Genomic DNA, 14,003 nt, shown 5'->3' with positions numbered 1-14,003 from the left:
TCCGTGGTAGCTCAGACGGTAAAGAAGCTCTAACTCTACCAATAGCATCTTAGACTAATCACTGGATTCTTAGAGTGACCAGAAAGGCAGGAGTTGCTTGAAATTCAGAACAAGGATGTTTTCCCAGTTTCTCATACAGTAACTCAGGATCAGAGAAGTTTTATCTTGTTGTACCAGGAACAGCAAGTTCTTACCTCCTCCTCTAATGCAGGAGCCCTGGGTTTGATTCCTGGGTTGGGAAGATCCCCTGGAGAAGGGAATGGCAACCCACTCCAGTATTCTTGCCTGGATAATTCCTTGGAAAGAGGAACCTGGCAGGCTACAGTCCATGGGATCGTAAGGAGGCAGACACGACTGAAGGACCAACTTTCACTTAACACTTTGTTAGTGACTGTCACTCTTTTAAGAAGCAGCTTTTGCAGTTAGAGGTGAGGCACACAAGCTGAAAGCGTGCATAGAACTTTTTTGTCAGAAATTACTTGGTTACAAATAAAAGAACACCATTCAAACTAGCTTATGTGAAAGAAGGTAAGTTATTGTAAAATACTGGGAAATTTCATACACCGCAAGGGGAGGGAGTGCAGTGAGGTCTCAGAGAAGATGAGAACCCAAAACTGCAAAGCTCTCAACTGCAGACTGTTCTCCATCTGTGGTCCTTTGGACATCTCTCTATCTCCCTTCTCTCCAGATGGGCTTTCTCTGCTTCAGGATGCACGTGGCCAGTCATGGTGCCTGATTGGGGTATCTTAGGCTGTCACTGGATAACACTGCCAAGTCAAATGTCCATGTAAAGCCCAATCAGTTGCAACTGGGAAGGCAGAATCATGTGGCCCAATGTCTACTCAGCAGAAGGCCCTGGGACATTCAATTGAGCATGTCCACTGCACATGTTAACCTAATTCATTAGAAATGTGCCTGCAAGCAGATTGAACTATTTATATTAACTGAAAGTGTATTTTTCCCCCTTTGGGAAAAGTACAGGGGAAGCAAAGTGATAAATCATAGCATATCTTGGTGAGCATGGCTTTGATGAAGAGTAGTTGAGTTGGATAATCTTAATGGCTCGTTCACCGAGCCAGGATGCCTGAAACAACCATCGTCATACAGGCCATTTCTACTGAGGAAACCTGAATGCCTGGATTTGCTGACCATGGAAGTTCTTTTTAGACTTTTTTTTTCCTGACCTTCATACTAGGCGTTTTTATTCTGTCAACATAATCTGAAGGCAAAGCACATTTGGTTACACTTCATTTCTTCATACTTATGATCAACATTCCTCTCTAAATGAAGACACAACCTGGGACTTCCTTGGTGGTCCAGTAGCTAAGACTTCCATGTTCCCAATGCAGGGGGCCCAGGTTCGATCCCACAACTAAGACCCAGTGCAGCCAAATAAACAGTTATTTTCAAAAATAAAAGCATTTAAGATAAAATTCTGTCATTAAAAAAAATTATTTTTAATAAACGAGCATATGGACCCCTAGGATTCAACTTATAGTATTCCAAGACCCCTGAGACATTCATGGAACATATTGTGAACTCTGGTGTTTCACATGTGCAAGTAACTTACCTCAGCAATTATATTTTATTCTCCCCTATTTTATTACTGGGAGATAATGTGAATTTCACATTCTTGGAATCCCTTGTATGGACTCCAGGGACTACATATTTGAAGTACCAACAATATGCTGTTCCCGGTACAACAAGATAAAACCCTTCTCTGATCCTGAGTTACTGTATGAGAAACTGGGAAAACATCCTTGTTCTGAATTTTAAGAACCTGCTGCCTTGCTGGTCTCTCTGAGAATCCAGTGATTAGTCTGAGATACTATTGGTAGACTTAGATTTTCTTTTTTAAGATGGCAAGAACATCTTATCAGATCAGATAACTAACTCTCACCTCTGTTTTTGTTGAAATGTAATAGAAGGCAGTCCAAGGGGTGGAAAACCTTCTCGTCAACTCTGTAGCCTTTCTTTGAGGCATAGCATCTTCACGGCAAAACAGAAACCACATCTCCCTCACAGGGTTTTGAGAGGATCAGACATGGTTTATGTCAGGCAGTGAAATATAATAGTCAATAAGAGGTCTCTCGTATTATTATTATAATCAGTATTAATATTATTATTAGAAACTAGTCTCTAAGTAGCGTGTAACTTGACAAAGAATTGAGGTAATCTGCTAGGATTTTCCCCTTTTACTGTGGTGCTCCATTCACCCTGATCTTCAGCTTAAGGTTTCTAGGATGCACTTGAGACATTGCATTTTATCCACAGATCTTATCTGGCATTGCACCTGTGTGTGTGCCCTGGGCCAGGTGTTGCCCTCATTCACTCTTTGCCAAATGTACCTCTGTCTTTCACTTTTTTCCAACTTTACCCTTTTTGTATTTTTCCTACCTTTTCTTCATTCCCCTTAGTGTTCTCTGCCTCCTCTGCACTGCTTAGTATTGCTGGAAAATTCAGAACTAAAGACACCTGATCCTTTAATAGGTTAGGGCCCCAAAATAGGCTTCTGGAAGGCATGATATTTTTCCCTTTTAAGCTTCAGAGGGGTTTGTAGAGCTGGGTCTTCACGCTGAGTTACTGATCCTACAGTGTGTGCTGTTTTCTCTTTCTAGTACCTATAACTACCTCGGAAAAAAGACAAAGCAGATGTTGGAGGCTTTTGAACGAAAGGACTTCTCTTCAGCTCTGAACCATCAGGTTAGCTTTCTTTTTCCCTCCTTAGAAATCACAGCCTTTTTTTCTTTCCCACTTGAGAATTCTTATTCTGTCTCATCAGCATTCCTACCATGCCTGCCCTCTTTAAAATTGCCCAGCTGCTTCTTTCTGTATTTTCCGTCTTTATTTTGTTTAAAACCAAATCTGCCCCCATTGTCCACACTCCCTACATCTATTCAGGACAGGCCTCAAACAGGAATGACTCCTTTCTGTTCCTCCCAGAAATGATCTTATTTTTAGTCTACATTCAAAGTGTTTTTATGACTGTGAAATAATAGTGATGGATTTCTGGGTAAGTGACCACATGCCATCCCCTTGAGAACTTCATACTTGAGTCACCGGAGTATATAGAGAAGCTATGAAGCTGGTGACCCCAAAACGGGAGACTTTATCCAAAATCAGAGCAGGTCAGCCTCCTTTGCCCTGGAAATGTTGCTGAGAACTTTATCCACCAGGCAGGAAACAAGAGCTGAGTAGGTGATCCAAAAGGAAGATACCGACTTTGAAACAGGAAGAGAAAAGCATCAGGAACTGGTGTGTCTCAGGAAGGACCCCTGGGGAAATGGTGGCTGCTGTTAATGTTAGGGGGAGGACAGCCTCGCCGTCTAGAGAAGGAAGAGCCTCACCAAAGGCTAGAACCGGTCGTAGCAGCTGGTCGTGTGTATACTTTAGGTAAACAGAATAAGGTGGAAAGAAAGAGTCAGCACAACAGAGTGACTTCTGGAGGCCCTAAGAGGTCCAGGAATTTTTGGGATCAAGTGAGCAAGAGGAGTAGCCAAAAAAAAATGAGTGGGAATGAAAGGCATAAGCAAGATTAGAGCAGGTGGTTGTTCCAGAAAGCTCAGGTAAGGGATCTTTTGAATAGGACAGGCCACCATCCTGTCCTAAGAATGGACTCATTGGAAAAGACCCTGATGCTGGGCAAGATTGAAGGCAGGAGGAGAAGGGAAGGCCAGAAGATGAGATGGTTGGATGGCATCACCGACTCTATGGACATGAGTGCAAGCAATCTCCGAGAGTTGGTGATGGACAGGGAAGCCTGGCTTGCTGCAGTCCATGGGGTCGCAAAGAGTCAGACACGACTGAGTGACTGACTGAACTGGCCGTTGTCAGGGCAAATCAGGAATTACAGAGCAGAAGCCACGAAGCATCCTGAAGGTTAGAGGGGGTGATTTGAGCTCTAACCAAGAAGAGAACAGGAGGAAGCAGTTGCCAAGAGTGATTAAATACATCCCTCCTGGGACTTCCCTGGTGGTCCATTCCTTAGGAATCTACCTCACAGTGCAGGGGCATAGGTTAGATCCCTGGTTGGGGAACTAAGATCCCACATGCCACAGAGCAACTAAACCTTCGTGCTGCAACTGCTAAGCACACGCTACAGGGAAAGATCCAAACATGCAAAGAAGACCCTGTGTGCTGCAACTCAGACCCAGCGCAGCCAAATTAATTAGTTAATTTAAAAAAATACATCCTTAGCCTTTAGCCCTGAACGTTGAGCCAGCCTAAATCTACTTCCTACTTAAAGTTTAAAACAGCTTATTTAATATTCATCTTTGTTCAGCCTCAGACCAGGGGAGGCTGAAAGCAGGAACATCGTAAGGACTTAGGAGGCTATGTCAACTAGATTAAGCATTGGCAAGACGTTGGTTTTAAACTAAGACATGAAGTCTGAATTGTGCGGACTCATGCCATCTCTTTTCATTTATAATTTTCTTTTTCCTAATTTTCCCAGAAAAAAAAAGTATTTCTGAAAATTTCAACCTTTTCTGAGCTGAATGATGAGCAAATCATAGACTGGCATAAACCATGAAATAGATGCAAGATGGACTCTTCCATTTAGTGGTGTCTTTTATGGACTGACTCAGCTTCCATCTCCATCCCATTTTTTCTTTTAGTCCTACTCAAATGAATCATCTCACTTAAAACATTATTGGGAAGGAGTTTAGTTCATCACATTCTATTTTTCCTTTCAGAAAGCCAGTGTGAGTGGGTCTCATTTACTTATCTGTTAATATACCAAGGGCTGAACTGAATACATGATTTCAGTAAAGCTGGTCTCTGCCCTAAAGGAGTTTGTAGTCAAGTGAAGAAACAAGTAAAAAATTAGGGCTAAACTTACTCATTCTCATAGATTTAAATGCTATCCGTTATATTTACAAAGTGAAATGATGCATATACAAAGATATTCCTTATAACATTGTTTATAATAGCAAAAGATGAAAACAGCTCAAATATCCACCCAAGGAGATGGTTAAATACATTGTTGTTGTTTAGTCACTAGGTTGTGTCCAGCTCTTTTATGACCCCATGGACTTCTCTGTCCATAGGGTTTTCCAGGCAAGAACACTGGAGTAGGTTGCCATTTCCTCCTCCAGGGGATCTTTCTGACCCGGGGATCGAACCCATGTCTCCTGCATTGGCAGGTGGATTCTTTACCACTGAGCCACCTAGGAAGCCCAAAAGACAGCTGGGCACAGCCTAAAGGGAAAGGTCCCACCGCTATGTTTGAGTTATTTAATGGAATTATTTACAGCCCTTTAAAAGTTTTATATGCACAGCTGTGAAGAGATCTCTATGATATATTCAGTGTAAAAAAAAGCAACAAAGTAGAGACTTTGGGGTTTTTTTATATTTAATTTTATTACGAGTAGCTAACATTATTAATGAATGGTTTGATTAAATTATTTCCACTGAGCACCAAGCTAAAACAAGGTTGGATAGTGTGATAGTGAATAGGAAATAAAAGCTTAAAAGAGAAGCAAAGTAGAGACTTTTGAATGTAAGGTGCCATAGTTTGTGTGTCAGGGTAAAAAGAACATATGCATATACGTTCTTGGTATTAAAATTTTATTCTGCATTGAATTTTTTATTGCTTGTATACAGTTAATTAGGGCTTCCCAGGTGCCGCAGTGGTAAAGAATCCACCTTGCAGTGTAGGAGATGCAAGAGACACTGGTTCAATCCCTGGGTCGGGAAGATCCCCTTGAGTAGGAAATGGCAACCCACTTTAGTATTCTTGCCTGGAAAAATTCCCATGGACAGAGGCACCTGCCAAGCTACAGTCCATGGAATCACAGAGTCAGACATGACTGAATGACTAAGCATGCACGCACACACATACAATTGATTAAAACAACATAAAAAGCAAATGTTATTGAAAATGTATCTCTGTTGAAAATAGTGAGATGAATGGGGATCTCTTTAAGAACTGCTCCATGAATCTGTGGATGAATATCCTTTAATGCTAGAATGAGTTACAGTTCAGCATCAATACTATTTCTGGCTTTTGTTTTTATAGAAATTAAGTGCTGTGAAAGCATGATCATATATATTAGTAGATAAGAATGGAAGAAACTTTAGTATAAGCAGTGTCACTCAGTTCTTTGAGCAGTTTTTGAGTCCTATGCCACAAATCACAGGATGCTTGATCATTTGATGATTTTCAACTGACAATGTGAATCACAACATTAAAAGCAATGTTGAAAGGAAAAAATTGAAAACCCTATGATTTTTAAGAGGGCTTGTTATTCATTAATTAGAGGAATCACTCTGTCAGCTCTCTTTGTGGATGCCAATTCCAACATTTGATTTGCTCGTTTATCTGATTCCAAGAGGTGTCCCAAGGCAGAGATATAGGAGGTATGTCTTTATTTTTTCAAAAGTAGGAGAAGGATTGTGAATGGGAAAATAGAAAAGGACAATCTACACCTCTATTATGTGTGAATCCTCTCTCTGATCAATTTTAGAAATAGCACTTATGGAATTTGAGTATCTAGAAATTGATTTCCATAAATCAGCCTTGGCCAAGTGTCCCCAAGGTGTCTTGGAAAGTAATCCAGAAGTTCAGTTCAGTTCAGTTCAGTTCAGTCGCTCAGTCGTGTCCGACTCTCCGCGACCCCATGAATCACAGCACGCCAGGCCTCCCTGTCCATCACCAACTCCCGGAGTACACTCAAACTCATGTCCACAGAGTCGGTGATGCCATCCAGCCATCTCATTCTCCGTCGTCCCCTTCTCCTCCCGCCCCCAACCTTTCCCAGCATCAGAGTCTTTTCCAGTGAGTCAACTCGTCTCATGAGGTGGCCAAAGTATTGGAGTTTCAGCTTTAGCAGAAGTTAGAGCACTCCAATTTGCAAACAACTACACAAGCTGGTAAACTTACCTATGTAGCTAGATGGGTAGAGGTTACCTTCCCCACCCTAACTCTGTATTAAACAGTTCCTTCACTGGAGCTTCTTTTCTTCATGGGCTCGATTCATAAAGCTTATATATACGGAAAGATCCTACCTTATCCTGGATGGATCTCAACCATCCTCACTTGGCTATTTTCCTCCATTCTGTCAGATCTACAGAAAACTAAGATGTGTGGACTTTTGGTTTGAGGTTTCCGAAACATGACCTCCAAATTCTTTAAATTGTTATCACAGTTCAGTAATACTGACTGTAAATTTGTTTGTTTCTTTCCAGTTTTGTATTCAGAGATTTATCAACTTTGTGGTCAAACTAGGTAAGTTTCCCTCTGTCTGCTACTTGGGAGGGTTTGGGGGCTTCCCAGGTGGCACAGTGATAAAGAATCCACCTGCCGATGCAGGAGATGCAAGAGACTTGGGTTCAATCCTGGGTTGGGAAGATCCCCTGGAGGAGGAAATGGCAACCCCGCTCCAGTATTCTTGCCTGGAAAAAAATCCCATGGACAGAGGAGCCTGACAGGCTACATTCCATGGGGCTGCAAAGAGTTGAACATGACTGAGGAACGGAACACACAAACCCTGGGAGAGTTTCAGAGAAAGTAATGAGGGGCTTTGATCACTTTCTCCGAGGGTTCAACAAGAACACCTTTTAATCAGTTGTAAACAAGGTTTTATCCCTAATGCAAACTTTCAGAGCCAGTCCTATAAAACGCAGTAAACCCAGTTGGAAGGTCCTGGCACCCTTCTACAAACCTCTCTTCTCCATCTTAGCACTTTGAACCTTCCTACTCTGGGCACAAACCATTTTTTACCCCTTTTGCTTCTAAACCATCAACACTCCCTCCCTTCCCTTGCCTCTGCTCCTTAAAATTCTACTACCACACTATAGCTGATTTCAGCCTAAGTATTTGGAAGAAAGCAGCTTGGATATAGATCTTACTAAACTGTGAATGACTGACAGCTCTCCCAAGAGTATCTGCAATTTAAAAGTTTATTAACACAAGTAAGCTTGAATGGATAGAGGTTTGAATAACATGACAATGTCAAGTTTGAGGGAAATACAGTGAATCTGAATAGAGAAACCTCTCCACAGTCTCCGAAGTCTTATCCCATAACAAATGGCAAATACCACCATTCACTCCACTTCTGCAAGAACTTGGCCCTTCCTAAGAACCCAGTACTGCTACTGCTGCTGCTGCTAAGTCACTTCAGTCGTGTCTGACTCTGTGTGACCCCATAGACGGAAGCCCACCAGGCTCCCCCGTCCCTGGGATTCTCCAGGCAAGAACACTGGAGTGGGTTGCCATTTCCTTCTCCAATGTGTGAAAGTGAAAAGTGAAAGTGAAAAGTGAAAGTGAAGTCGCTCAGTCGTGTCCGACCCTTAGCGACCCCACGGACTGCAGCAGAGTACTGGAGTGGTTTGCTGGAGTGGCTTGCCATTGCCAGTACTCTTGCCTAGAAAATCCCATGGATGGAGGAGCCTGGTAGGCTGCAGTCCGTGGGGTCGCTAAGGGTCGGACCCGACTGAGCGACTTCACTTTCACTTTTCACTTTCACACATTGGAGAAGGAAATGGCAACCCACTCCAGTGTTCTTGCCTGGAGAATCCCAGGGACGGGGGAGCCTGGTGGGCTTCCATCTATGGGGTCACACAGAGTCGGACACGACTGAAGTGACTTAGCAGCAGCAGCAGCAAGAACCTGGGTCAAGTCCAGGCCAAGTTTTAGGTTTTTCCTTGGCAGACCTCCTCCCTTCCTTTCAGAGCCTTTCTGTCTCTCCCTGGCAAGTCCTCCCAAGTCCTAAGCACCTATTATGTATTACGTCCCTCATTCTCACGGGTTTTCAGCCAGCTCTCTTTATCCTTCAAAGACAATGCTTCCCACTTGCTTTTCCACTTCGATGATTTTGGTCATATTTGTGTGCCACCAGTACTAGCAGATTGGCCACAAAATTCGTTCTGGGATTTCCATAACTAGAAGGAACTTTTGGGCCCACCCAATATTGTTAGCTATTTTTATTCCCTTGTCCTAAGCAATACTTTTCACAAAATCATGGGTTGGTATATGTTCCTAAGGTGCATAAAAGTAGATATTGAACTACTACTAGTTTTTTCAGTTTTTAAAGAACTAAACGTTTGCCTGTATGTCTAAGATCACTTTGCATACCAGCAGTGATACTGCAAAGAAGGATTTTTCTTCCAGTTTTATTGAGATAAATTTGACATACAGCATGTATAACTTTGTTTCTGTCTTTATTTTTTGTATTTTAGATTCCACATATAAGTGAAATAATATAGTGCCTTTTTCTGACTTATTTCAATTTCATTTAGTTCAGTACCCTCTAGGTCCATCTGTTGTAAGCTGCAAGCTTTCATTCTTTTTTCAGTTCAGTTGCTCAGTCGTGTCCAACTCGTTGCGACCCCATGAACCGCAGCACACCAGGCCTCCCTGTCCATCACCAACTCCCAGAGTCCACCCAAACCCATGTCCATCGAGTCCGTGATGCCATCCAACCATCTCATCGTCTGTTGTCCCCTTCTCTTCCTGCCTTCAATCTTTCCCAGCATCAGGGTCTTTTCAAATGAGTCAGCTCTTCTCATCAGATGGCCAAAATATTGGAGTTTGATTTTCAGCATCAGTCCTTCCAATGAATATTCAAGACTGATTTCCTTTAGGATGGACTGTTTGGATATCCTTGCAGTCCAAGGGACTCTCATTCCATTGTATATAAGAGAGACTTGATAAATACGATGGGCTTATCATGAAGGTAGCTCTCCCTCTTCCAGCATTCATAATAAGAACAGGAGAATAAAAATAAGAATATACTTTGCATTTAGCTAAATACAAAGTATATTCTATGTATTTAGCCAAGCTAGTATTTTCCTTCCCAATGCTCAATTGTTATTGTAACTAAGTTCCCTTAGGAAAAGAAAGTTACTGCTCATTACTTTAATCTAAGAGCAACAGCCAGTTAAGAAAACAAATATCTTCCTGTGCCATATTCTGGATTATTTCCTTAGACCTACCTTCAAAATCACTAATATTATCTTTAGCTCTTTTCTACAATTTCATTTTACTGGTTATATATTTTTCATTTCCATTGTTTATTTTTGGTTATTTCTTCCAGATGATCCCATTCTTTATATGTCCTTCTCTTAGCCTGTGGCTTCTATTCTTACATATTTTTATCTCTGTGAAATCTCTTTCAGAATTTTGTGTCATCTTTTCTTGGGATGTAAAATTCGTGAGTTGTGTATTTGCTGGTTCCCATGCAGCTTCTTTTTCCTCGTGTGCTTTGTGACTTTTAACTCTGAATTCATCTTCAGAGACCATTGTTTCCTGGGGAATTCATTGTACTCCAGATTGTGAGGTGTCTTATCAAGTGATTTTACATCTGCCTCTGCAAACACTTTAGTTTCATCGGTTCTAACCAAGTCTTTAGGTATATTTTTTAGGATGGTTCCTGTACTAAGCACATAATACAGATCCAGCATTTATATATGGCACAGGCTTGGGATTTCTTTTACTTCTTTTTCCAGCCACAGCCCTGGCAGAAGTCAGGCTCCCTTGCGCCTTAGGAAAGTTTTTCTTTGTTTGTTTAGTTTGGGTTTGTTTTTTCTATTGCTTTTCATAGAAGGCTGACTACCAACTTTATACTGGGAGTTTTAATTCCACCTCCTTGCTGTATACAGACTGAAGGCTTTATCTTGCATTGCGACCCTAATCTAACACACCAGCACTGAGTCTTCAACTATTACCTTAATTAGTGCGCTTCTCAGGGACTTCTTAGATGTACTGGAACGACATTCTGTCTTAGTGATGAGGTTCTTTATCTTTCAATCCACAGCAGTACATCCCTGAATGAGATTATCCTCATGGACCATTGGCTTCAGTGTCTCCCTGCCCCTTTGACCTCTTTGTTCCTGATACCTCTTGTCCCTGCTTCTTGCTTTTGAGGTTGACTTTGAGTCTCACTTTGTTTTATTTTATAATTTATCAATTTGTCAAAAAAGCTTCCAGCATTGGTATGTGTTCAGAGCAGGGCTAGAGATTTCCTGAGGGGCTTCCCAGGTGGCGCTCGTGGTAAAGAACTGCCTGCCAGTGTGGGTTGACATTAAGAGACACAGGTTCAACCCCTGGGTCCGGAAGATCTCCTGGAGAGGGCATGGCAACCCACTCCAGTATTCTTGCCTGGAGAATCAATCCCATGGACAGAGGAGCCTAGTGGGCTGTAGTCCATAGGGTCGCACAGACATGGACACAACTGAAGCCACTGAGCATGTACGCAGGGATTTCCTGCATCTGCTCAGAAATACCCCATCTTTTAGTTCCCTTTTATCCTGTCCTAGGAATCACTGTAAGAATATGATTTCTTCTCCGGAATGTTTGTGGCAAAGTGAACCGTCCCAGCCATGTTTCCTGTTTATTTTTCGTAGGTTTTGGAGTGTCGCAGACCAAAGCCATCATGACCCTTGTCTCCGGGATTCCAATGGGCCCACCCCGTCTTCCACTACAGAAAGCCTCCAGGGAGTTTACTGATAATGCAGAAGCTAAACTGAAAAGCCTAAATTTCCTTTCTTGCACTGATTTAAAGGATGGAGACATGGAAGCTTGTAGCTAGTGTCTATCAAATCAGGGTGTGTACACTGAAATATAATGCACCTTGAATACTGCATTTATTTCTCAAAGACTTTTTAGATGCGCTTGAACTCAACCTTCCTAGCAGATGAAATCTTACATCAGTCAACGAGTATTTAAATAAGTACCATGATCTTTTAAAAGTTTTAATTTGTGAAAGGGCAAAAACTGCAAAAGGAGTCATAGCCCTAAATCATTCAATATTTCACAAAATTTTTGTAGAGAAATTTTTGCATATATGGATGAGATCAAATCAAGAGAAAAACTGTACTTGATTAATTCCATTTGCCTTCAGGAGCTCCCATTAATTCCTGGTTCTTAATTCTATTTTAAAGCTTTCTAATTTTAAACCACCACAATATACTTTCATTTTAATAAATATTCATTTGTAATCTAGGACAACTCTGAGTGATTGCATTTAGGCAGATATTCTAACTGTAATGCCAGATTAACACAATGTAACTCAACTATGCACAACTATTAACATATCAGTTCACTTGGCTGCTCAGTCTAACTCTAGTATATCTGATTTCAGATTAATTACAGTGTCACAATTTTCCCCAAAAACTTTGGGTTAGTTGAAGACTTGCTTCAGTTACTATAACTAAAGGGCTATTTGGATGGTTTTCACATAACAAAGGAGAGGCCTTCCAAAAAGATGAATTCATGTCTCTACTTGATGCTGTAGAGAACTTCTTAAAGCTCAGAGTCTCTGCTCTGGGCACCGCAACTTCCCCCTTTCCTCACTGGGGAGAAAGTGTCCCCCAACAGTGCACTGAATTATTGGAAGTGAAAACCAGAGTCCCTTCTGCAGTGAGCCGAGCGACGACTTACTTTCATTTTCCAGTTGCATTTTCAGGCAGTCACTTTTCAGTGATAAAAGGTTTAGGGAGGACCCAAAGATCTCACTTTAACTTTCTCTTCACACCCTTTTTACTTTTTTCTTTCTCTGGAATATATAACTGCCTGCTCAGCCTCCTCTCTAACAAACCCAGGTATGTGCTTTCTAGCAACAAAGTCTATTGATGGTTAATCCTTAATGATTTTAAACTTGATTATCCAATCTAGTAACTACCTAGGGTTTTATTTTGTTTCCTGTCTAATTAGTCTGCAGAGAAGTGTTTGAAATTCATATCAGTTTATGCTGTCTTTTAATTTTTTAAATTAACAAGAAAACTTGTTCAAAATGAGAATTCGATATGAACAATGGATTCAGTTATCTTTACTAACCCTTTTTAAAATTGGTTAGGTAGGTAACAGTTGTTTAATTTATATCTCCTCACTCCTTTTACCGACTAAATGGACATGAATTTGAGTAAACTCCAGCATATACTGGAGGACAGAGGAACCTGGCATGCTGCAGTCCATGGGGTCACAAAGAGTCAGATATGACTTAGTGACTGAACAACAACACTCCTTTTTTGCCCAGGAATAACACACACTGTTTTCTCATATTTCTGTCTTCTTTAGGAATAAGGTATCTGAATTAGAAATTGAACCACAGTGGCTTTTGTGAGCTTATATTCTACCTCATTAAAACTTCTCTGTATAGCTGTTCACTTCCTAAAAGAAAAGTGAGGTTTTTGTTAGTGTTTGTTTCTGAGGATGTCATATCCCTATTTAACGATACTAAAACCAAATTAATTTTTAAGTGAAAATAAATACTGGATATCCACTAAGCAGAGAGCTCTGTTTTTCTTTTTTTGCTCATCTGAAATTAGCACTTGGAGAGCTTTTAGCATGATTAATGAGATCTTGAGAACACAAAGAGAAATGTGATGGTTAAACAAATGACCAGGGCTGAATTTAAACTTTGGTTTTTTTTTTTAATAATTTTTATTTTATTTTATTTCTTATTTTTGGCTGTGCTGGGTCTTTGCTGTTTTGCACACGCTTTCTCTAGCTGCAGCGAGTAGGGCTTACTCTCTGTTGTGCTGCATGGGCTTCTCGTTTCAGTGGCATCTCTTGTTGCAGAGCACAGGCTCTAGGCATCCAGGCTCAGTAGTTGTGGCACACAGGCTTAGTTGCTCCAAGGCCATGCGAAATCTTCCTGGACCAGGGATTGAACCTGTGTCTCCTGCATTGGCAGACAGATTCTTTACCACTGAGCCACCAGGGAAGCACCCAGTGTATGTTCTGTATACATCAGAGAGGAACATTACATTGCTGCTAAACCGCTAACTCAATAGCTGGCGAAATAAAATTGAAAATGATACAAAACCCATGAAGTGATATAGAAATTTGCATTTATTATCATCAGAGATCAGGTCAGAGTTCCACTCTCAGATTTTTCCTAGGTTGCAAACTTTAGACTATGCTTCTAAAAGTAGCAGATGGGGAATGGAAAATATCTACAGACTCTTGAATGATCCATGTATCACTGTTTGGAACAGTGGCAAAAACAATGAGAGAATGCCTTTTGCTAAGTGACTTTAGAGGAACAGGCAGGTCAAAG

At 41.2% G+C, this 14,003-nt stretch overlaps 1 protein-coding gene across 6 annotated transcripts in view; it reads left to right on the top strand.

Moving 5' to 3' along the window:
- Positions 1-13,242, top strand: part of NPL (N-acetylneuraminate pyruvate lyase) — a 41,125-nt gene extending 27,883 nt beyond the window's left edge. For 5 of the 6 annotated variants that reach the window (XM_088845284.1, XM_088845283.1, XM_088845281.1 and 2 more), the window contains 3 exons: positions 2,619-2,703; positions 7,189-7,228; positions 11,347-13,242. In XM_088845284.1, coding sequence (XP_088701410.1) covers positions 2,619-2,703; positions 7,189-7,228; positions 11,347-11,531 — 310 coding nt within the window. In that variant the 3' untranslated portion in view covers positions 11,532-13,242. The remainder of the gene's footprint in view (positions 1-2,618; positions 2,704-7,188; positions 7,229-11,346) is intronic. The other variant, XM_055418794.2, reaches the window with a different exon arrangement.
- Positions 13,243-14,003: the final 761 nt, after the last annotated feature.

The sequence above is a fragment of the Moschus berezovskii genome, chromosome 17 (assembly GCF_049115385.1).
Source record: "Moschus berezovskii isolate FMDL1 chromosome 17, NW_MosBer_1.0, whole genome shotgun sequence".
Taxonomy (NCBI): Eukaryota; Metazoa; Chordata; class Mammalia; order Artiodactyla; family Moschidae; genus Moschus; species Moschus berezovskii.
Note: the sequence above shows the minus strand (reverse complement) of the source record. Positions and strands in the feature narration are given on the sequence as shown.